At 36.5% G+C, this 25,524-nt stretch overlaps 1 protein-coding gene across 2 annotated transcripts in view; it reads right to left on the bottom strand.

Annotated features, from left to right (window-relative positions):
* The window catches only part of LOC149846796 (ARP protein (REF)), a 176,377-nt gene that overhangs the window by 5,111 nt on the left and 145,742 nt on the right, over nt 1-25,524 (bottom strand). Inside the window, exon 15 of one of the 2 annotated variants that reach the window (XM_089996580.1) lies at nt 22,034-22,111. The exons of the other annotated variant lie outside the window; for it this stretch is intronic. Within the exon in view, the coding sequence (XP_089852706.1) occupies nt 22,034-22,111 (78 nt within the window). The remainder of the gene's footprint in view (nt 1-22,033; nt 22,112-25,524) is intronic. 2 annotated transcript variants of the gene reach the window in all.

Below are 25,524 nucleotides of genomic sequence, written 5' to 3'. Positions count from 1 at the left end.
TTAATACAAAAGGGTATCCTGCAGAGCCGTGTTATTTCTCTTATATACCTTATTAGCAGTTAATTTTAATAGTGGGCATTAGCTGTATGTAAGAGATTATTTCAGTTCATGGTTGACCTGAATACTGTCACATTTAGAGTTGTTATCAGATCTCATCTTATTTTGGTTGAAATTCCACCGAAGTGTGTTTTAGAATGGATTCTATGTTTAGCTCCATTCTATATTGGACAGTTGTCAGCAAAGAAAGATAGTTTACCACAATTTCAGGATAGCTTAATTGCTATTTTTGAAAAGACATTTAGTTGGAAATAAATCGGCTAAAACAAATTCTTAAGTTATATGATACTTGTATTAACAGGGCAATTGGGTTATATTTATCAGATAGATACCTATGATGGGTACTCATGTTTAGTATATGGGGAGCAACGGACATAATAGATAACAAGAAATTTTTGGGACTTAGTTGGATATTTCTAGCTAGGAGGGTAACGGGTCTGGGATTGGTAAGCCCGACCAACTTATTTAGCACATGCAAAAACTTACATTTCTGCCCGGTGAATATGTGAAGTATCATCTTAGCATATCACTTTTCTGGTTGTTCAATCGTAAATGTGATCATGGATCGGTTATTGATAGTTTTGTAAGCATGTACGCGTGATTAAAACCTGTATTACAAGTGTACAATCACACACTCAAAGAAAATGTGCACTGGTTAATACACGTACATGATGTAGGTACCACACATAGTGAAAATGCATATGATTGAGAAATGACAGGCATATGGTTGGGTTATATTTGCATGAGTGCATATGTTTTTGGCACTTTGGCTTAGTGTATGAATAAACACTACTTGGTTTTGTTATGTGATGCATCAATGGCCTAAATGGACCATCATCAGCCCAGAGAGTCGTGAGTTTGTTTTCTTTTCACATATAATTTAACTTCATCACTTAAACCACATAAGATGGTTTAACACATTACTACACTATTCTAGTTGATTATACGGGCTGGAGATCCGTAAGGGTCCCTGCAAGGGAGGATGCGGGGTTTTCACTTTACTTTTGCATATGGTGTTGCAAACTTAAAGAATTAACTTAAATAAAAATATAATGAATAAGAACAGTGTAATACACATTCTGGGATATCTCATCTGGAGTATGAGAATCTTAGACATCCGGTCTTGGGGAGACTGTGAGGATACAAAAATTCCGTGTGCTATAATTTACTCCCCTGAACTCGATATTGAGGTTCTTTCTCCTGACCAAGGTTTTAGGGAAAGTCTGTCACTTTACCCGGGAGTGGTGTGTTTGACATAGTTGTTGTTTATGGTACCAAGGAAGTGACACATATGGGCGTGGGGTGTCCCTTGTGTCCCCGACATTAGATGTGGAGGTCTAATGTTCCGAAGGTGATTTGGTCGAGGGCTAAGATGGAACCCAGTAATAAAATATAAATTGTGTGTTAAGCTACCCAGGGAACCTACTTAAGTTCGGGGATTGTACCCGTTTGGTGTATCCACGGGTAACAGTAATTAAAAAGATGAACTTAAAGCTGAGTGCATTTAATAGGGCATGCATATGGAAAGATGAAACTTAAATGAAAGATAATAGAAGAAATCATGCATTGCACATAATCATGCATTTTCCTGTTATGCATTAGACCATGCATGTTTGAATCATTTTCTATATCATGACATGATTTGGTGGTAGCATATGATTTATTTATTGAAATCATGCTGCAAGGTTTGACTATTTAGTTCCTGATATATGATATTGTTTTACTATTCTTGATTGGTGAGCATATGCAATTGTTGGTAGTCATGGATATTTGAATGTTGCAAACTTTATATCTGCACTCACTCAAATCACTGCTTGAAATCTTATCCATATTCTTTGTCTCACCTGGTTTCTTTAAAAGTAGTTGTGCTCAGAATTTCAGTGACACCCTACTTTGATGGTTTTTCACAGGATATGGTGAACAGTGAAGTTGGACATGCATCTGGGGATGTATGAGAGTCATACTTGAGCTTGACCGCTTCAGCAAAGTACAGAGTGACTCTTTCTTAAATTCTTCTTGCTTCTTTCCAATTGTCGCTTTATTTTCAGTCGAATAAAACCTTGTCTTTGAAATTTTCTCTTACTCATAAATAAAGGAATTGGTTTGGTTCTTATGGATGATGGATGTAACTTCGTTTGTGGTGGTTGGGCTATCCAATGGAAAGTGGAACTGTGAGGACCCCAGATCTCTGGGAAGGTTTCCGTATTGAAAAAAAAAATATTCCGCATCTTTAAAGGGTATGGATTGGGGTCGTTACAACCTATACATAACATGTGAAGTTCGAACATTCCCCCTCAAACTTATGGTGCAATCACCGAAAGTTTGTCAAGTAGAAAATTGAATCTTGGTGAGCACAGTGCCTTAGTGAAGAAATCAGCAAGTTGATATTTCGATGTCACATAGGGAAGGTCAATAGTCTTCTTTAAGTATTGTTCATGAACAAAGTGACAATCCATTTCTATATGCTTAGTTCTTTTATGAAACGTACGATTTCGAGCAATGTATATAGAGCTCTTGTTGTCAAGACATAATCTTGTAGGATTCTGAAGGTGAACTCCCATATCTAAAATTAGTTGTTTGAGCCACACGATTTCCATAGCAGTAGTCGCCATTGCTCTATACTCAATTTCCGTAGATGATAGCAACGCTTTTTGTTGTTTCTTGCATTTACATGAAATCAAGGATTCACCTAAAATGTAATATCGCATATTTTTACACTTAGTTAAATTTGAGATTTTCGAAAATTTGGCTAAGTATAGAAGAAAACTTGGTAGATTCTCGATTTTAGGCCGATGCTTTTGAGTCTGGGCTTGGCCTAGGTCTCATCGACAAGGTCGAGACGAGCCAATCAAAACGTAATAAAAAGTTTTATTTTTAACCTTTAAATTCAAGCAAAATTCAAGTTATTGTCGGACGAATTTCAGAGGTGAAATTCGAGTTATATATCGTTGGATGCGTCTTGAAATTCTGAGCGTAACAGTATTTTACTTTTCTGAATTCGGGTTATGGTTGTCCTGAAAATCACATTTTTATGAAAAAAGAGCAGTTTGTCAGTTCGGGTCCGGATTTGGATCGGACCGGATCCAATGGATTTGATCCAAATTAATATGGATCTAGACTCTATACAAAACCCATATTAATTTGGATTTGATCCAACCCAAGACCCATTTGGATTTTTGGAGATGGATTTGGATTTTAGATCCAGATCCAAATCCATGCCCAACGATTTTTCCAACTTTAAATTCATTAGATAGCTTTAAATTGGAGTTATTTAGTGTTAAGAAGTCTTCTATGTTATTAAAATAACTTTTGAAAGCTTCTAACTATTAATTAATTAATTGTATTTAATTTCAAATTTTTAAGTTGGCTTTGGTTTAGGACTCTTAAAAGAGCCCTTAAACACTTATGGAAGCAATTATGAAAAGTCTATTAAAATGGAACTTTAAAAAGTCAACAAAATAAAAGAGTTTTGAAATTTTTGGAAATAAGGGTGTGAGAATCCCAAAAAGGGAAACCCTCCGTCTCCAGGCCCATCTAGAAGGGGCTGGAGAAGGGGGGGGGGGGTCACCCCTCTCTTGGTCTATTTAAGATAAAAAAAAGAAGGAAAGAAAAAGAGAAAGGGAAAAAGAAAGAGGAGAGAGAAGGAGAGGAAAAGAGAGAAAGAAGGAGGAAGAAGAAGAGGGAGATCAATTGATCTCCAGCCATCCGACGTTTTCACCATCAAATCCATAATTATTTTCGATTCACGGTTAAGGTACGGGTTTCCTCTTTTGAACCAAGTGAGAAATTGAATGTAGATGGGTTTTTCATGCATGATTTTGATGAAAATCCATGAGGAAAGAGTAGATCTATATGTTTACTCTAAGATATATGGAAGAGGATTTATAGATCCTCTTCCATGGATTCATTTTTCTTATTTTATTCACCTTTTCAAAAATAAATTTCTGTGTATGCTTCTTTTTATGCTAAAACAGAATTTATTTCATGATAAAAATAGTTATGTGTTTACATTATGATATTATTGATTTCCATGGATAATCCATGTGATGGACCGTTAGATGCATGTAAGCATGAGATAGAATGCTTCATATGCATGCATTCATCATTTAAAAATTTGTATGATGGTGATTCTGAATATTTTTGGAGTTGTCAGGATGCTCATGCTTGCATATTAGTTGTTGAATATGCACGTATCTTTGGTTTTGAATAAGTATTTAAATGCATACGTGAGACATGAAAATTTGATTATACATGCAGTGTGAAAATGAGCATGCATATGTATGCATAATCGAAAACTAAAAGTGTGTTTTCGCATGTCACAAATAAAGTTTATATAGTTATGCGAGTGCTGGCCTAGCTGGCAGCCCAGCCGAGTGGGGCTCGGTTGGGCAAAATCTAGCCTGGCCAGGTCAGCTGGGCAAGAGGCAGGTCTGGCAGCACTTGGTAGGTGCTGACAGACTATACCAGGCCCAGCCGATTGGCTGGGCAGGTAGGTCTTTCACACAAAAAAAAAAACAATAAAATAAAATTTTCTACCAGGCCCAGCCGATTGGCTGGGCAGGTAGGTCTTTCACACACAAAAAAAAAACAATAAAATAAAATTTTCTTTTTTTTTTTGGGTGGGTTGCAGTCTGGTCAGCAGACCGGCCGAGCTCGGCTCAACTGACCTGACCTGGCAGTGCCTTGACAGGCCTGCCAGGTCCAGTCGAACCCGTTCAGCTGGCCTGGCTCGGCCTGCCGAGCCGCAGGGGCCCAGCTGAGTGACTCAGCTAGGCAGGTATTGAAAAAAAAACATAAAGGGGTGGTGGGCAGTCAGCCCCAGCCGAGTGGGTCGGCAGGGCTGAGGGAGTCGGCTGGGTGGGTTTGACTGTGTGCCAGACCCAGCCGACCAGTCAGCTGGGTCATATCTGTTTCAAAAAAAATAATAATATGTGTATTCAACTATGTATTGTAATTTCCAGATTTGTATTTGAATTAAATTTGACTGATACATGTAAAAGAATGAGGTTCTACAAGCTTGCACTTGGTTATGCATGCACATGAGTAATAGTTTGCACATGTTTAAGACCCGTTATGTCATGCTTAATCAAAGTATCATTGCATAGTTGTCTCATGTACAGGTGCCTACTTAAATTAATATGTGTTTGCATGTATGTAGTTGCATGGATGTTCACATGTGTGATTAATGAAGGAGAGCGTACATTTGACATGAATATGTGCATTAAATGAAAGCATGCAATTGACATGAACGTGTATTGAACGGAAGCATGCACTTTGCTAAAATGTAAAACTGTACATATATGTATATATAATAATATTATATTATTATATATATATATATAAATACATTTTTAATTTCTTTCTTTTCTATATTTTTTTTCCTTTATTTTTATTTTTTGTCTTTATGTCATCTAGTTCAGTTTGAACTAGAATGACTGTTGCTAGTCAAGTCCTGTCCAGACTTGACTAGCAATAGAGCTGTTGGACTGACACAGTCCAACAGCTCTTAATAGAGCTGTTGGACTGACACATTCCAACAGCTCTAAATAGAGCTGTTGGACTGTGCCCAACAACTCTATTGAGTCCTCTTTCAGCTGTGTATATAAAGGGGTGCAGCCCCTCTTGTATTTTACTCCAATGCTTCTTAAGCAATTGGTTTTTCATATCAATAAAGAATACATTTTTATTTTTATTTTGTTTCCAGTTATACCCTTTTTAAGGGTTATGCTTTAGTGTCATTCTTGACACTTGCTCTTGTTAATCAAAGCTCGTGTTTCGAAGATCCCCATTTAATTTCATGGTATCAGAGCCGCGGAAGTACTAAATCTTGAGGAAAAGCTGCCTCGGTTTCCGTGCCCGTTTGCAAAAGTGTTCGCCACTTGAAGAGAAGTGTTTTATCACTTCATTGGAGAAGATTTCACATCTTGTTGTATTGTTTTTTTTTTTTCTTTCTTTCTCATTTTCCTTCTTGTTTCTCTTCTATCCCTATTCTTTCTCTCCTTGTAATCGATGGATGACAATGATAAAGTCACCATCATGCCTATGAAACTAAGCGATACGAACTATGTAACATGGGCTTCAATCATGAAGCACCATATATGGGGAAAAGGCTTATGGGGGATTGTGGATGGTTCCGATTCGGAACCTAAGCTATCTCTTACTAAAAAGGAGGGAGATAAAGACGTCCCTCTATCGGAAGAAGAGAAAATCAAGGCTATTGCCTCATACGAGAAGAAATGGAAAGAATGGAGAATATCTCATGCGAAGATAATGTCATGGCTTATCAATAGCGTTGACATTAAAAAATGCTCAAGTCTTGCCAAATTTGATCATGCCGATAAGGCATGGGAATACCTTAAGAATATGTATTCCCTTAAAGATATTGCACACATGTGCAACCTCCAAGAAAAAGTTCGAATGATGACACAAGGAGACAAAACTATTCGTGAATATTACAATGGGTTGTCCGAACTTTGGGAAGAACTTTCTCTTTTAGAACCAAAGTGGCATTGTGCCGAAGACATCGAGCTTCGTCAGAAACAACTCGATGTTGAACATTTTTACCAGTTTATCACTGGATTAAGGCCGAAATTTGAAACCACTAAATCGGCCCTACTTCACCGGGGAAAAATTCCTTCTATTGTTGAAACTATTGAAGAGTTAACAATGGAAGAAAATCGTCTCCAGAAAGGTTCTTTAAAAATTGAAGATGATTCCGTTTTAGCCGTGTCTAGACCAGGGAATCATGTTCGATCATATAGGCCTCCTCACTTTAACCGACAAAATGGTGACTATGATAAGAAGAAAGTTATTTGTCATCACTGTCATGAACCGGGACACTACAGGCCACAATGTCCCAAACTTAAGGACCTGAGAGAAAAAAGAGCTGCAATTGCTGGATCAGAGCCTAAAGATCAGGATGCACCAGTTTCCCTGGCCCAACTAATGGAGATCCTTCAGCCTCTCATCAAAGGTGCCTCTTCCTCATCTGAAGCTTCAACCGGCGCAGCAGCCTCATCTTTTTCTGATTTAGGTAAAATTTCTTGGCTTCTTGACTCTGGTGCATCTTTTCATATGACCCCAAATAATCAAAGTCTATCCAAATGTGTTAAAAATAACACAAGTGTGTCAAAGGTCTTTACTGCTGATGGGACTTCTCTTGAAATAGAAGGAATAGGAGATTTTGAAAAAATTTATAAAACAAAAAAATTTTTTATTCCAGAAATTAGACATGTTCCCAAATTAAATTTAAATCTTTTATCTGTATCTCAAATTTCTGATTATGGGTGTAATATTTCTTTTTCTTCTCATGGTTGTTGGGTACAGGATCACCAGTCAGGCAAGCTGATTGGGGAAGGCCATAGAGAAGGAGGACTCTATTACATGGATTTTTTGGAAATGCCGAAGAAAGCTTTTTGTTATAATATTCAAAAAATAGAGTTGGAACTGTGGCATAAGAGACTTGGTCACCCACATATAGCCAAAATCCAACATTTTCCAAATCTAGGGAAATTTTGTAACTCTGAATCATTTGATTGTAAAGATTGTATTCTCGGCAAAATGAAAAGATTACCATTTCAGAACAGAACCTTTTTCTCTTCAAGACCACTTGAATTAATACACTCGGATGTTTGGGGTCCTGCACCAGTAATTTCTAAAGGAGGATTTGTTTACTATGTTATTTTTGTCGATGATTTCTCCCGACATACGTGGATGTACTTTCTCAAACATAAGTCTGAAGTATTTTCATACTTTCAAACTTTTCATAATATGGTTAAAAATAAATTTCAAAATGATATTACTATTTTTCGCACAGATTCAGGGGGAGAGTTTTTATCCACAGATTTTCAAAATTATCTTAAATTGCATGGCATCACACATCAAAGATCTTGTCCTTATACACCTCAACAAAATGGACTGGCAGAACGAAAACATCGCCATATTATAGAAACCACTAGAACTTTATTAATAGCAAATCAAGTCCCTAAAGACTTTTGGGCAGAAGCTGCCTTAACTGCCACCTATCTCATTAATAGGATGCCATCTTCTTCGTTACAAAATATCACTCCCATTGAAAAACTTATGAACATTTCTCCAGACTACTCTAGACTAAGAATATTTGGGTGCGATTTCTTCGTTACAAAATGTTTCTTCGTTACAAAATGTTTCATATTTACTGACAAAAATGATAAACTTTCCCCTCGTGCGATTCCCTGTGCCTTTTTAGGATATGCTGAAAACCAGAAAGGTTATAGATGTTTTGACTTCAAAAATAATAAACTATATGTGTCTAGAAATGTTTCCTTTCTTGAAAAGGAGAGCTTCTTTGATTTTAGAAAATTAAAAGACGTCACTGAGTACTCCTTTTTGCTAGATCTAACATCAACATCTGATGAATATGACCTTGATTGTAACTTTGATGATGATCCAAGAATTATTGATCTTAATGTTGAAAATGAAGAAGTTCATAGAGATACTAGTATTCAATATTCCAGGCGACAAGAGTCTAATACTCCATGTGCACTTGAGAAATATTCTAACATTCCAACTAGACAATCATCCCGAATCTCGAGGCCTCCAGAAAAGTTTGTATCATACGAGTCTTTCTCACCCACATATAGGGCAGTTATTGCATTAATTCACTCATATGAAGAACCATCCACATATTTTCAAGCAAAAAATGATATCAAATGGATAGAAGCCATGAAAGTTGAATTAGATGCACTTGAAAAGGCTTCTACATGGAATATTCAAGATCTTCCTCCAGGGAAGAAAACTATAGGATGTCGATGGGTTTATAAAATTAAAACCAAGAGTGATGGTACTCTTGAAAGATATAAAGCCCGTTTAGTAGCCAAAGGTTATGCCCAAGAATATGGGATTGATTATGAAGAAACCTTTGCTCTGGTGGCTCGTATGACTACTGTCCGAACCTTAATTGCCTTAGCTTCTATCAAAAAATGGTCTATTTTTCAAATGGATGTCAAAAATGCTTTTTTAAATGGAAAGCTAGTTGAAGAAGTATATATGGAACCCCCTCCTGGTCTAAGTATTCCTAAGGGTAAAGTCCTTCGCTTAGAAAAAGCTCTTTATGGACTTAAACAAGCACCAAAAGCTTGGTATGATAGGTTTAGTCGTGTTATGATTGATATTAGTTTTCAATTCTGTTTAACTGACACTGCTTTGTTTATTAAGAATTCTGATGCAGGGATCATTGTGCTTCTTCTCTATGTGGATGATATGATCATCACCGGAAGCGATAAACAGGGAGTTGAAACAATCAAAACACTTCTTAAATCTCATTTTGAAATGACTGATTTGGGCTTGTTGAGATATTTTTTAGGCATTGAAGTTGCTTATTCTCCTAGAGGATATTTATTATCTCAGACTAAATTTGCTTTTGATATTGTTTTCAGGTCTGGTATTACTGATGATAAGAAAGTTGACACTCCAGAAGTTGTTAATGTTAAAATGAAGATTGATGATGGAGAACTTCTTGCAGACCCTACTCCTTACAGACAGCTTGTCGGGGCACTTTCCTATCTATCCATTACCAGACCAGATATAGCACATGCTGTTCATACAGCAAGTCAATTTCAACATGCTCCTACTTCTGTTCATATGGGAGCAGTCATGCGTATTATCAGATACATCAAGTCCTCTCTTTCACGAGGACTTTTCTTATCTTCCTCCTCTTCTCTTGATTTAATTGCATATACTGATGCTAATTGGGGAGGTGATCCCAATAACAGACACTCAACCACTGGCTTTTGTGTCTTTTTAGGGGAATCATTAATCTCGTGGAGGTGTAAAAAGCAGCAGAAGGTATCTCTCTCATCCACCGAAGCTGAATACAGAGCCATGGCAACCACGACCATGGAAGTAGTTTGGCTCCGACGACTGCTTGCTGACATGGGAGTTGAAGCAACAAATGCTTCACAAATGTGTTGTGACAACAAAAGTGCGATCTACATTGCCAGTAACAGAACATTCCACGAACGCACCAAACACATCGAAATGGATTGTCACTACGTCAGAGAGGAATATCTACACGGGATAATTGATCTGCCATATGTCACTTCAGAATATCAGTTAGCAGACCTCTTTACAAAGCCTCTCGCTGCTCCCCGATTTCACTTTCTCTTAGACAAACTTTCGCTCATTGTACCGTAAGTTTGAGGGGGAGTGTTAAAATGTAAAACTGTACATATATGTATATATAATAATATTATATTATTATATATATATATATAAATACATTTTTAATTTCTTTCTTTTCTGTATTTTTTTTCCTTTATTTTTATTTTTTGTCTTTATGTCATCTAGTTCAGTTTGAACTAGAATGACTGTTGCTAGTCAAGTCCTGTCCAGACTTGACTAGCAATAGAGCTGTTGGACTGACACAGTCCAACAGCTCTTAATAGAGCTGTTGGACTGACACATTCCAACAGCTCTAAATAGAGCTGTTGGACTGTGCCCAACAGCTCTATTGAGTCCTCTTTCAGCTGTGTATATAAAGGGGTGCAGCCCCTCTTGTATTTTACTCCAATGCTTCTTAAGCAATTGGTTTTTCATATCAATAAAGAATACATTTTTATTTTTATTTTGTTTCCAGTTATACCCTTTTTAAGGGTTATGCTTTAGTGTCATTCTTGACACTTGCTCTTGTTAATCAAAGCTCGTGTTTCGAAGATCCCCATTTCATTTCACACTTAACACGAATGTGTGAACTCATGCACATGCATTATGAATATTGTTATTTCATTCACATATCTATATTAGCATACATGATCGTACATTAAAAGGCATTGGAATCATTGTATAGATGGCATGTTGTTATGATTTTTGCATATGATGCATCAATGATCAAATAATGAATCTTTGTGGGTTGTCTTAGCCTTAAGCTTGGATTGCTCCAGCTTTATTTGTTTCTAATGCATCGCAAAAGTCACATTGATATTGTTTCATTATATTGCATTGTTCTATGTTTTTCGTGGGTTGTAGTCTTGTGATGAGGCTCGTATTTAGATATGCGAACTTGTGTTACTAATTTTTCATACTGAATTGAAAATTAATGGAATGACTATTAATAAAAAGATAAAGAGAATATTGTAATATACGTTCTGAGATATCCCGTCGTTAGAATGAGATTCTTAGAGTTGTGGTTTTGGGGAACCGTGAGGATAAAAAACTCCGTGTACATTATTGTTACCTCTGAACCCAATATTGAGGTTCTTTCTCCTAGACACTGTTTTAAAGATACTCCGCCACTTTACCTGAGGGTGGTGTGTAGAAACAATTGTTGTTTTGATATACCAAGAAAGTGAAACTATTGGATGTGGAGGTCCTTAGTATCCCGACATTAGATGTGGAGATCTAATGTTCCGAAGGTTGATTCGATCGAGAGCTAAGTTTGGAACCCAGTAATAAAATACAACTTGTGTGCTAAGTTACCTTGGAAACCCTACTTGACTTCGGAATTTTTTAACCGTTTAGTGTATCTGCGGCCAACGGTAATAAAAAGAGGAGCTTAAATTGTGTGCATTTGATATGGACATGCATATGAAAAGAATACTCCGATAAAAAATAATAATTTATTCATGCATGTGCATTGAAATCATGCATATTCCTGCATATATGGGTGATTGCATGATGTGTGCTCTCTATTGCATGATAATATGTCTTTAATGCATAATTAATGTTCCCTATTGCTTAAATGATTGCTTAAATTATGAATTTGTCATAATTGCATTCCTCAATTTTTGATAATTTATTTGTTTAAAAATAATGGGTATTTTTCTAAGTTTGGGCCTCGGATCCATTATCGTTATCGGATCCATAAGAGAATCCGTAAATAACCCACCAATGGGGGTGTTAAATTTTACTTATAATATTAATTATTAATTAAATAAATAAATAATAGTATTTATAAGAAAAAAATAAAATAGATTTTTGATGCAAGGGGTCGGACCCATAGTTGGATCCACCCGGATCCAACTGAGGATCCGCTGTGCAGGGGCGAACCAGAACCATTTTTGAAATGGATCCTGTATCGCGGGTCACGGGCTTGGACCCGGACCCGAGTTCAATTTTTAAAAGAGGGGAGGGGCGTTAAAATAGGAATCGTGCCTAGGGCACGATTCTTGTTTTCAAGAAATCGAAAACAGAAGGGGGAGGGGGGTTTACGCAGGGTGTAACCAACCCCGCGTCTCGTGATAAAGGGGAGTGGAGAGAGGGTTTCACCCTCTTCACTCGATCTCTCTCTCTTCCCCTGTCTCTCTCTGTCTGTGTGTGCGCGCCAGAGGAAAGGAGGTCGCCGGCGAGCTGCGGCAACCAGCAACCATCATCGACTGCAGCGAGTACTCCCTGTCACGGCAGTGAGTGGAGCAACACCAGCCGGCCCTGCCTTCGCGTCCCCAGCCTCCGATCGCCGGAAAGATCGTCGAAAAAGCTTCAAAAAGGTACGGGTCTTCTTGGAATCGAGGTGAGGGATCGAACATGGGTTCGATTCCATGCGTGGGTTTGAGGGGAGGTCCCACGAAAAATCGGTAGTTGGGGATTTTCGTGAATCCCACTTTGGAAAACCCCAAATCTTTGATTTGGGGGTTTCGGTTGGCATGAATATAAGAGTGGGAGCAGGTTATGAGGGTTAATGTAAACCCCAAATCAATAGAAATTGAGGGATTCGACTACTTTGATCAAAATAAAATATTTTTTTTTTTTGGGGGGGGGTTCTTTATTTGGAATGTGTTTGGTTACATAATGTGTTTTACGTGCATTGTACAATATGAACCGTTATGCAGTTTTCGGACATACCTAGTTGGATTTGGGCTATGAACCCGACATGGCTGACCCGAGTGTGTTGTTTGCATTTGTTTGTAAAAATACAAATATTAGATGCTCTTAAAACAATATGGGTTACGCTCAGGTTTGCTATTAGCTGAACCATGTGCAATCAATGCCTTTGATATCAATCCAAAGTGTTGTTGTGTATATTTTTGTTAATGAACTGTAAGTCATTTTATGTATAGAATTTCTTTTACAGTGTTCATTTGACTATAGTAGTCTTGATCAATGGTTTTATATTAAGTGGCATTATTTATGTTAAATTTTGATTTAGACATGCTGTGTGTGTGTTAAATCCACGGGGGCTGGTTTATGTTAAATTTTGGTTTAGACATGCTGTGTGTGTTAAATCCACAGGGGCTGGTTTATGTTAAATTTTGGTTTAGACATGCTGTGTGTGTTAAATCCACAGGGGCTGGTTTATGTTAAATTTTGGTTTAGGCATGCTGTGTTCTATGGACATGATTGAGTTTCATTAGTCTGTGATCTGAAAGTTTATGTTGAATTGAGTTTTGGTTTGAGAATGTGCAATTTGATGAATTGAAGTAAAATGAGTTGTTCTAAAGTAGCTCAAGCTGGTTCTTGAGTGTGGTTTAAGCTCAAAATTTTGTAAGATGCAACGTGGAAGTATTGAACCATAACTTGAAAATTTCAGCTATGTCTAATAGTGTCCGTTATACACTATTCAGGAAGGATGGACACATAAAATCTGGAAGTGTTATACGTGAGGTGTCTTGCCTTGTTGTCTCTAGTTGACCATTATGTTCCTGTTTAGAATTCCATGTGTTATTTAAAAGGCTTGCATATTGGTTTGCTACGAAAGTCTATGAGTACCCTTGACTAATATGAATTAGTTTTAAATGAAAACATGTCCCAGAATTTATAAGTATTGTGTATGATTTAAATTCTGATATGCATAAAGGAAAATCTTGAAACCTATGCACACCTATATATAGGTGTTAAGAACAGGTTGGAATGTCATTTCTAAGAAGATTATGTAACTGTTATTGTTATGATTATGGTACTCATGAATGTGAGCATGATTCAGTTATTGATAATTCTTCTTGGGTAAGAATACTTGAATTGTGCACTCACACGCTCAAAGAAGACATACAACAACAACAACTACGCCTTCATCCCAAAACAATTGGGGTCAGCGATATGAACCAACAAAGAAAATCATTTTGGGTCTTCCACATGAATCCTTCTCCTCCATTCATTTCTATCCAATGCCATGTCCTCGGTGAGGTTCAAAGCATTCATATCCTTTCCTATCACCTCCATCCATGTCTTCCTAGGCCTACCCCGACCTCTTTTAACTAATATATTTTCCCATTTCTCCATCCTTCTAACTGGAGCATCATTAGGCCTTCGTCGAATATGTCCAAACCACCGTAAACGATTCTCTCTCATCTTATTTTCAATGGGTGCAACGCCTACCTTCTTACGTATCTCCTCGTTCCGAATCTTATCTTTTATTGTATTTCCACACATCCATCTCAGCATACGCATCTCAGCTACACTCATTTTTTGAATATGATGTCTCTTGGCAACCCAACATTCCGTACCATATAGTAAAGCGGGCCTAATAGTCGTCCTATAAAACTTTCCCTTCAACAGCAATGGCATTCTACGATCGCACAACACTCCAGTTGCACTCTTCCATTTCATCCACCCAACCTTTATCCTATGATTTACATCTCCATCAATTTCTCCATACTTTTGAATGATAGATCCCAAATATTTGAAAGAATCATCCACCGGTATTTCTTGCTCACCAAGCTTCACTAAACTCCCATCTCTATTTCGTTGCTTACTAAATCGACATTCCATGTATTCTGTCTTACTCTTACTCAACTTAAAACCTCTTGCTTCCAATGTCTGTCTCCATAATTCTAACTTAGCATTAACCCCAGCTCTAGACTCATCAATCAAAACAATATCATCAGCAAACAACATACACCACAGCACATTTTCTTGAATTGATCTCGTAAGCTCATTCATCACTATAGCAAATAGGAAAGGGCTTAAAGCAGATCCTTGATGTAACCCAACCGTTATAGGAAAATTGGTTGTCACCCCTCCACAAGTGCGGACATTGGTTACTACTCCTTCATACATATCTTTAATTATACTAATGTACTTGAGAGAAACACCTTTCTTCATCATTGTCCACCAGAGAACGTCCCTAGGTACTCTATCGTAAGCCTTCTCCAAATCAATAAAAACCATATGCAAATCTTTGTTTCTCTCTCTATTTCTCTCAATAAGTTATCTAAGAAGATGTATAGCTTCCATAGTTGATCTTCCAGGCATAAAACCAAATTGATGCTCAAAGAAGACATACTTTGATTAATATCCGTATGTGATATAGGTGACACACACATAGAGGAAATGCATCTGTTTAATAAACGACATGCATATAGTTGGATTATGATTACATGAGTGCACATGCTTTTGGCATTTTGGCTTAGTGTTATGAATAAAACACTATCTTGGTTTTATTATGTGATGCATCGATGACCAAAATGGACCATCACCGGCCTGGAGAGCCGTGAGTTTGGTTTTCTTTCACATATGTTTTTAACTGCATCACTTGAACCACATAAGATGGTTTGACACTTTACTACACTGTTCTAATGGTTTATACGGGCTGGAGTCCCGAATGGGTCCCCGCAAGGGAGGATGCGGGTTTTCACTTTACTTTTGCATATGGTGTTGCAAACTTAAAGAATTAACTTAAATAAAAATATAATGAATAAGAACAGTGTAATACACATTCTGGGATATCTCATCTGGAGTATGAGAATCTTAGACATCCGATCTTGGGGAGACTGTGAGGATACAAAAACTCCGTGTGCTGTAATTTGGTCCCCTGAACCCGATATTGAGATTCTTTCTCCTGGCTACGGTTTTAGGGAGAGTCTGTCACTTTACCCGGGAGTGGTGTGTTTGACACAACTGTTGTTTATGATACTAAGGAAGTGACACATGTGGGCGTGGGGTGTCCCTTGTGTCCCCGACATTAGATGTGGAGGTCTAATGTTCCGAAGGTGATTTGGTCGAGGGCTAAGATGAAACCCAATAATAAAATACAAATTGTGTGTTAAGCTACCCAGGGAACCTACTTAACTTCGGGGATTGTACCCGTTTGGTGTATCCACGGGTAACAATAATTAAAAAGAGGAACTTAAAGCTGAGTGCATTTAATAGGGCATGCATATAGAAAGATGAAACTTAAATGAAAGATAACAGAAGAAATCATGCATTGCACATAATCATGCATTTTCCTGTTATGCATTAGACCATGCATGTTTGAATCATTTTCTATATCATGTCATGATTTGGATATAGCATATGATTTACTTATTGAAATCATGCTGCAAGGTTTGGTTATTTAGTTCTTGATATATGGTATCGCTTTACTGTTCTTGACTGGTGAGCATATGTAAATTGTTGATAGGTATGGATAATTGAATGCTGCAAATTTTATATCTGTACTCACTCAAATCATTGCATGAAATTTTATTCATGTTCTTTGTCTCACCTGGTTTCTTTAGAAGTAGTTGTGCTCAGAATTTTGGTTCTGACATCCTACTTTGTTGGTTTTTCACTGGACATGGTGAACAATGAGGCTGGACTAGCTACTGGGGATGGATGAGAGTCATACTTGCGCTTGTCAGCTTGAGCAGGGGACATAGTGACTCTATTTTTGCTTCTTTTAGTTCTTTTTACTTTCTGCAGTTGTTACTTCACTTTTGAGTTGTGTATGAGATTCTTATTGGTTCATTAATAAAAGAGTTTTAGTTGGTTCTTATGGATGAAGATTGCAACTTCGTTTGCGGTGGTTGGGCTATCCAATGGAAATTGGAACTGTGAGGACCCCAGATCTTTGGGAAGGTTTCCGCAACTCTTAGAAAAAAAAAATATTCTGCATTTTCAAAAGGGTATGAATTGGGGTCGTTACACCTAGAGGCTCAGTGAGGCGACTTGCTCTTGAGAGGAGTCACGCGGAAACTACACGACTGCTTGATAGACCCTTTGGACAACGTGACTCTTTTCTTGTCATTTGATTTTTATGCTCTGATATTTTGCATTTGTCGCATGACTCTATTATTTCTAAATTAATAAAGTTTGCTTGCTATGGTTTGGATGATGGGTGTAAGATCCCTTTTGGTTCTTTGAGTTTGTTAGTTGTGTTGAAACTGCCTCGGGTCTCTGGAAAGATTTCCGCAATGGTCTAAAAAAATCATATTTTTTCTTGGGTATGAGTTGAGGTCGTTACATAAAAACACACAAAAACCAGTTGTTGAACGCCTGTTATTTGGATCCCCTCCCCAATCAGCATCTGAGTATGCAATAAGATCTAATGAGAAAGAAGAGGATAAAAAAACTCCCTTATTTATTGTGCCTCTAATGTATTTGATGATTCTCATGACTGCACCCATATGAGTTGATGTTGGAGCATGCTGAAATTGATTGGCTACATATACAACATGAGCTATGCCAGGTCTTGTAATACTTAGATACATAAGAGATCTCACAAACTGTCTGAAGGGAGTTGTATTGTCCAAAGGAACTCAATCATCAGTCCGCATCTTCATTCCGACAATCTATGGAGTGTCAACAACTTTGTCATCTGATAACCCTGACCTGTAAATGATATCTAAAGCAAATTTTGTTTGTGACAATATATATCCTCTGTTAGAATATGATACTTCTATTCCAAGAAAGTATGTTAGGAAGCCAAGATCAATCATTTCAAAGGAGTTTTTCAAAAACTGTTTTACTTTTTTAATTCCTTCATTGTCACTTCCTATAATTAACATGTCATCAACATATAGAAGTAAAATTATAATACCTGCAGAAGAGTTCTTGATAAACAAAGTTGTGTCAGTATAACATGGTTTGAAACTATATTTTGTAATAACATTATTAAATATATCAAACCAAGCTTTAGGTGCTTGTTTGAGCCCATATAGTGCTTTTCTTAATTTGAGCACTTTACCTTTAGGAACTATCAACCCAGGTGAAACATCCATATATACTTTCTCATTGAGATTGCCATTTAAAAAGACGTTTTTAACATTCATTTGGAATATATTTCAATTTTTAATAGTTGCAATAGCTACAAGAATTTGAACAATTGTTATCCTGGCAACATGAGCAAAGGTTTTTTCATAATCTACCCCATATTCTTGAGAATATCCTTTGGCAACTAACCTGACTTTATGGCTTTCCAAGGATCCATCGCTTTTTGTCTTGACTTTGAAGACCCATCTATGTCCTATGGTTTTCTTTCCGGTGGGTAAACTTAGAATTTCCCAAGTGTTGGCTCCTTCAAGAGCATCTAATTATATATGCACGGCTTTTACCCATTCAGGTATGTTTTTGGCTTCATTGTAATGGGAGAGTTCAAAATATGCATGAATGGCTAAGAGGCATGCTCTATGTTTAGGAGAGGAGTCATAAGAAACAAACCTATTAAGAATCCTTGACGTTCGCTCAGATCTATGAATGATAATTTGTTCAGAGGAAACTTCTAATGCTTCATGATCATCTTGATTTACATTTTCACCGGATATGTTTCTATTTCTTCTAGTGTATACTATTGGTTCAACTGTTGTTCCATTCTCAATAGAGGGTTCCACATAAGTATCTTCATCCTCATTATTAGAAAGTAGTTTAAATAAGAAATAATCAAAATTTATATCTTGTGACATATTTCCTTCAAATCCACTTTCATTTTCAACAAAGTTAACATTCCTTGAGACAAGGAGTTTATTATTTTTGATATCATAACATTTAAACCCTTTTTGTGTTTCTGAATAACCAATGAAATCATAGGAGATAGCCTTAGAGGATAGTTTATCTCCTTTAACATTTAAGACATAACATTTGCAACAAAAGATTCTAAGTCTTTGATAATCAGGTTTGTATTTAAATAATTTTTCAAAAGGAATTTCATTGGATAAAATTTTTGAAGGCATCCTATTTATAAGATATACTGAGGTTAAGGCAACTTCAACCCAAAGATTTTTGGGAACATTCATAGCAATAAGTAGTGTCCTTATAGTCTCCATAATATATCTATGTTTTCTTTCTGAAATCTCATTTTGTTGTGGTGTTCTAGGACACGATCTTTGATGCAAAATTCCTTCATTTTCTAAGAATTGTTTAAAATCATGTGATAAATATTTTCCCCCAGAATCAGTTCTTAGGATTTTAATCTTGCTTTCAAATTAATTTTTAATCATGTCATGAAAGGTTTTGAAGGTTGTAAATACATCAGATTTAAACTTAAGAAAGTAAATCCAACAATATCTAGTGAAATCATCAACGAACACAACATAATAGCAGAATCCTCCTTTAGAAGTTATACGAGCAGGACCCCACACATCTGAATGGACCAACTCAAAAGGCATTGAGGAGTAAAAAGTTCTTTGTCCAAAAGGAAAAGAGGTCATTTTTTAAAGTAAACATTCCTTACATTCAAAATTGTCTATGCAAAGATTCTCAGATCCTTAGTAATAGGTACGAAATTTAATTTTCTTATATTTGGATGCCCAAGTCTATGATGCTAAACTTTTATATCTTTTGTTTGGGAAATATTATAAGATGTTCCTTTAGAATACAAAGGAAGTTCATATAATAAAGATCTCCTTGTCTAGAACCTTTCCCAATCAATTTCCTTGGCTGGCAATCCTGCACCCAACATTTGTTTGATGAGAATATGACATTACATCCGTGATCAGAGATTTGAGAGACTGAAAGTAAGTTAAGATGTAGTTTTGGTATAAGTCTAACTTTTGGAATATAAAACTTGTTGTGTTTTGTCAAATCATTTTTAAAAGTCCCAACACCTTTTATCTTTAAGAAAGTTCCATCGACAGTAGAAACAAAGGATGCATTTGAGTTAAATTGACATTCGAATAAAATAGACTTGTGTGGGATCATATGAAATGAAGCTCCCGAGTCAAGAAGCCAAGAGCGCATACCATAGGTTGAAGAGGATGCAATGACTGCTCCCGATGTAGATCCTTTAAGCAAGGGTTGTAAAGCCTTCGTCAATTGAGACAATGATTTGGAGAGATCTTTGAGACTTAGAATATCATCTTCTTGTTTTGACGGAGTCGCAACAACCCTTTTTCTTGAGGTCTATAGTCCTTTTTGAATCTAAGATATTGAGGTTTGATGTGGTCGGGCTCATGACAACTATGGCAAATTATTTTGAATTCTCCTCTATTCTTATTAAAATGAGGAGGTCTATATGGTTTGATATAGTTTCCCGGTCTGGAGGCGGCAAGAGCACAATCCTCTTCTTGACTGTTGCTAGGAGTAGCAAGAACACTATCATTCTTACTCATATTAAGTTTAGTCTCTTATCCACTAAGTTTAGTGAGAATTTCATGAATAGGAGGGGAAGATAGCAAAGAAGCCCCAGTTTGTTCAAACTCGGATCTCAATCCATAAAAGAAAGCAAAGAGTCTATCTTCTTTGACTTGAGCCCTCCGCATCTCAATACACTTACCTTCTCATTTGGGTTCAAATTGAGCAAGTTGAGTCCAAATGGAAGATAACTCCATAAAATAATCTCTAACATTCTTATCTCTTTGTTTGATATTTCTAGCTTTTTTTTAGAGATAATATTTATGGGGCATATCTTTTTCGATAAACATACCTCTAAGATACTCCCATGCCTCACTTGCCTTTTTGTAACACAAGAGATTTGAGGCAATTTTTGTTTAGACTCTACTTGGCATCCATGAAATAATCTTGGCATTTTTCATATCCCATTCATCTAATTTTGTGTAATATTCCTCCATTGCTTTGTCTCTTTCTTTCTCTTCGAGACTTGTCTTGACACCATTTTCACATATTGTAATTTTACGAGTGGGTTCAAAGATAATACCTCTCACGTACCCCCACAAACCTTGACCTTTTATGAATGTCTCCAAGTGTCCAACCCAAATGATGTAATTGCTAACATCAATCTTGAATGGTGGAATAAAATTTGAGTTTTTTGAATTGTGTGAAAAATATTCACCCATGATGAGAAGAAGAAGAGAACCACCACCAAAAAGGAATCATGAATACGCTTTACGAGGCAGCCTACCAATCGAGGCAGCCTTTACGGGTGAGTATAAACCAAGCTCTGTTACCATGTAAATAATCTCACAAATAATCAAGTTTATCAAAACATGACAAGAACATTCACTCATTAAATGCACTAAGGCATAAATATCACAAAGTGCACTAAGGCACAATACACATGAAATACTGAATATTATTGAGAGAAAAATCTCACTACAAAAGATACTTTAATGGCCCTTTATTTATAGACTTTGGAGAAGGACTGTAGCCATTGGGCTACTTCCCAACGGCTAGTCAAATAGTCAACTATGTTGACTTTGACTTGACTAAAAAGACAAAAAAACTTAAAAATAAAAAATATAAAAAGATTATTACAAAATGCATTTCTTTTATATACATATATACTTTAAATACATATATATATATATATATTCAAGTATATACTTATATATAACATGTGAAGTTCTAACAATAGGATGGCCAGAAAATTGTGTGAATGGTCGGTTGTATTTCAGGTTAGGAAAACTAGGAGCAAAGCCTTCTTTGCCTGGTGACATCAGACATTTATGGCCATGGGATGGTTGTAAAATGGTAAGTATCATGTAATCCAACATGGTGGCACCTTCCCAGTGCCAGCCAAATGAACAATGGTCGCCTGAATGACTGCAGGTTTTTGTTTTCTAAGGGTTTGATGGGTTTGTATGAGGGAGAGCACAACAATTATTATAAAGTGGCATGGAATAAAAAATTTATGGAACATGGAGATCATCAAATACTAAATTGAGCTCTAGCATCTTTGACTGAAAATGGAAGTGAAGTAAAAACAAAAACAAATGTAATCCACATGAGGCCTCAGGTTTGACAAGCAAAAAAAAAAACGAGGTAATGCTCAAATGCATAAGGGCATTACATTGTTTTCACATATAGTGACACATGGAAATGTGACATGAAAACAATGTAAGAAAGAGATGTACAAGAAGAATTATGTTAGACATGGCTCTATTGTTCAAAAAGAAAGAGGCATGTGTAAGCATACCACAGTTTGGCTTTTTGCAAGTAGCTTCTCACATAACCCTGCATAACTCAATGGCTTCCAGCCATGTTCTCCCTGATACTGAAAGCAAGTCCAACTTATCCATCATATAACAATATGACAAAATTTCAGTAATAAAAAAACATTCATGAGGATTAGATCACACCAAGCAACTATCTTGTTAACTGATGAGCATTTGTATAACATATCACCTTAAAGAAGATAGAAAAGTAACTCAAAAACTCAAAACCTACTTGAAAATTAGATTAATCCTATAACAGTCTGAACATCAAAAATATTCTTCTATGCTAAATTGAACAGGTTCCAATGTACAATGTTGACTGCTATGAAGGGCATGAAAATGAAAACAGTATTTTGAATTGGTTAAGTGAAAAAAGTTTCCGAGTTTTACTTATTTCTAGTGAAAAAGGCTGAGGTAGTCTTATGACTGCTGTTTGACCTATAGTGCAACCCCACAAGGCCAACTAGTCTCATTTGATGCAAAAGGCAATTAAATAAATGGGCAATGGATAGTAAAGGAAATTCCTAGGAAACACAGCTCATTGATTTTCTATCCAACACCTACAACTAGGTAAGGTCAGTGAAGGAAAAACTGTCATAACTTTACAATCAGTAATACAAGAAAGATATGAAAAGTAAAGGAAATGAAGCACCAAGAGGGAAGTTAATAAGTAGAAAATACTAAAGGAAGAGAAGCTGAATGCTAGGCCTCAATCCTTGAACTATAACACTGCTCTCTCTCTCTCTCTCTCTGGCGGCTGAGATCCTCTTAAACAAGGACCAGAGGTCTCTACATGGTATCAGAGAACTAAGGTCATGATTTGCAGTCATTTTGCACACCACGGCTGCTGCTAGCCTTCACATGCAGAGTTTAGTTCGATTCAGTTTCTAGATGTCACAACCTAATGTAAGCGTGTACTGCTAAATTATGTATCGACATTTGTAATTTCGTATATATTTATATTTATATATATATAGATACATATGCATATATACTATGTATATATGTATATATATATATATATATATATATATATATATATATATATATATATATATATACGAATATAAATATATATACTTTATTCACCCAAAAGGGTATTTCTGTAAATTCCTGTTTTGCGCATATTCCACTTTGGAATATTGCTTGTAATTTTTTACTTTTTTTTTCTTTTTTCTTTTCTTCTTCTTTTTCTTTTTTTCCTTTTTTGTCTTTTGTGCCACATAGGGAGGCTCCCCAAAGAGTCGTTGGGGAGCCTCCAACGATCACATATGTGACCGTTGGGGGCTCCCAACGACTCTCTTGGGAGCACCCTTTTGTGGCTTCTTTTTGTGCTTATAAATAGGGGCTTTCTGTAATGCCCCAAAATTTTTAACCCAAATTTAAGAGGATTTTTTTTTTTCTTTTATAACAGCGTAAACAAGAAATAATATAGGATTAAGCATTTCGAGACATTACGGTGGAGAGAAAACCCAACACATTTATTTCCTTCCATTTATCAAGGAATAATGACATCAGAGTTTTAAAAACATAAAATGAACTCAACCATCCCTGGAACAATAAATCCAAAAATCTCAATCCGATGCCTCATCCCGCAGCCGCTCATAAACCCTAGTCTTTACCTGAAAAATAGTAAATTGATTGGAATTAGACTACCACGTCTAAGTAGGAAAACTGTGTCTCTTAATGCAGGTACATCATGAGTCTAGTATGTGATGTGGGTGTCAAGTGTAAATCTTTAGTATATACAATAGCACGTAAAACAACAACAATAATCAACAGTCATATACATGAGCAGGTAAACAATTATGTAATAACAATAACTGAGCAGGTAAGGCATAGTATGCAACATGAATAAGCAAGTGAGGTAGGCGATGCAACAGCAATAACAATAACATACATAACTTTCATGTAATAGTTCAATCACCTCGTATTGACCCATTTCAGGATTTCAGATCATTACAATATAAAACATGCTGAAAAATATGCAAATGTCTCTTTAATGACTCCATCACAGTGATACCTAACTGTTCTAATTGATGTTTATCTTTTCTTATCCCGCGGGTACACACGGGCCGAGGCAACCATCACAGAAGAGAACGTTCGGGGGTATATTATTCAAAGTTGTTTTATTAACCCGAACATTCTAACTGAGACTGAAATCCCAAGGGAGCGGTCAGTGACCGAGAGAACCTCCCAAAGGCCAAAACCAAAATAGGATGCATCCCTAACTTCTGCAGAAGAACAAAGATCTACCACCTAGGACATATTGGTAGTCCGGGTCCCCCCCCAACTCCGAGGACTGGGGACCATCGAGTCACTTTAGCTCGAAACAGTAAAACACATGTCCCCGGAGTTTTGTACAACTTACCCTCTCCAAGGTAAGCCCGAATCTGAGTGGGTTAATCTTTTCATTTAATTATGTTCCCGAAGTATGGGGTTTTTCCCCAACTTCCTTCTACTATCATAGCAGAAGAATTCCCAACCTTAGTCATTTTACCAAGGTGTATAAACCAGTCCCAATCCTTTGTCATATTGATTGCATAACCCACCCAAAGTGCTCCGGTGCCTTTAAACCAGTCAAGCACGAATGCCCCGGTGCCTTTAAACCAGTCGGACAACAATATTATATTTTCATTTTCATGTGGATTCACATCATAACTTCGATGGTCTATGCATGACCCTCAATACACTGGCTTGACATTCATATGCCCACCACAAACCGACCCATAGGTTCGGTTACCAGATCATCATTCCTCATCATTATTATTTATTTATTTATTCTTCAATTGCAAATTGCCACAACGTACCATTAGGTTTTGACTTGTGACATCCCAACACAGGGTGGCATGTATTAAAAACTCTGCCAACAAGCAAAAACATTGTCGGTGTCCTTTATTGAGCATGCAGTGTAATCCTAGAGATTTGGTAATATAACTAAATACTTTTCTCCACACATTCTCATTTGAACATTCCACAAGATATACAGCTTAGTTGGCATTTGATACTTTCAACAAGTATGTAGTGTTAGGCAATAATACTTCAGAAAAATATACAGTTTATCATGCATATGGACATTGGAGAATAAGCATCTTAATGGCCATTTGAATCTTCTAGATGATATGCACATAATGGGCATTGAAACAATTTAAGGAATATGCAATTAAACATCATAAATTATGCAGCTTAATATGCAACTAAATATCAACTTAATATACAAGTTACTATGCAGTTGAGTCCCAAATGAGCAATATCAACTGAACAGGACATACAAGAGAATGTATCTCAAACATCACTGAGAAGAACATGACTGAATCAGATTTCATCTGAGAAAGCATATGAGTTCTACTAAAACAAATCGCAACCAACATACTTTAAACTATGAGAAAGAAGCTTAGGAGACTGCAACATTTTTAATTTCACACAACATCATGCATACAACTGTATAAGCTTATACATGATCACAAGTACT

This window comes from Nuphar pumila, chromosome 2 (assembly GCF_984573655.1).
Source record: "Nuphar pumila chromosome 2, dmNupPumi1.hap1.1, whole genome shotgun sequence".
Classification (NCBI taxonomy): domain Eukaryota; kingdom Viridiplantae; phylum Streptophyta; class Magnoliopsida; order Nymphaeales; family Nymphaeaceae; genus Nuphar; species Nuphar pumila.
This window is presented reverse-complemented; position numbering and strand designations above follow the sequence as displayed.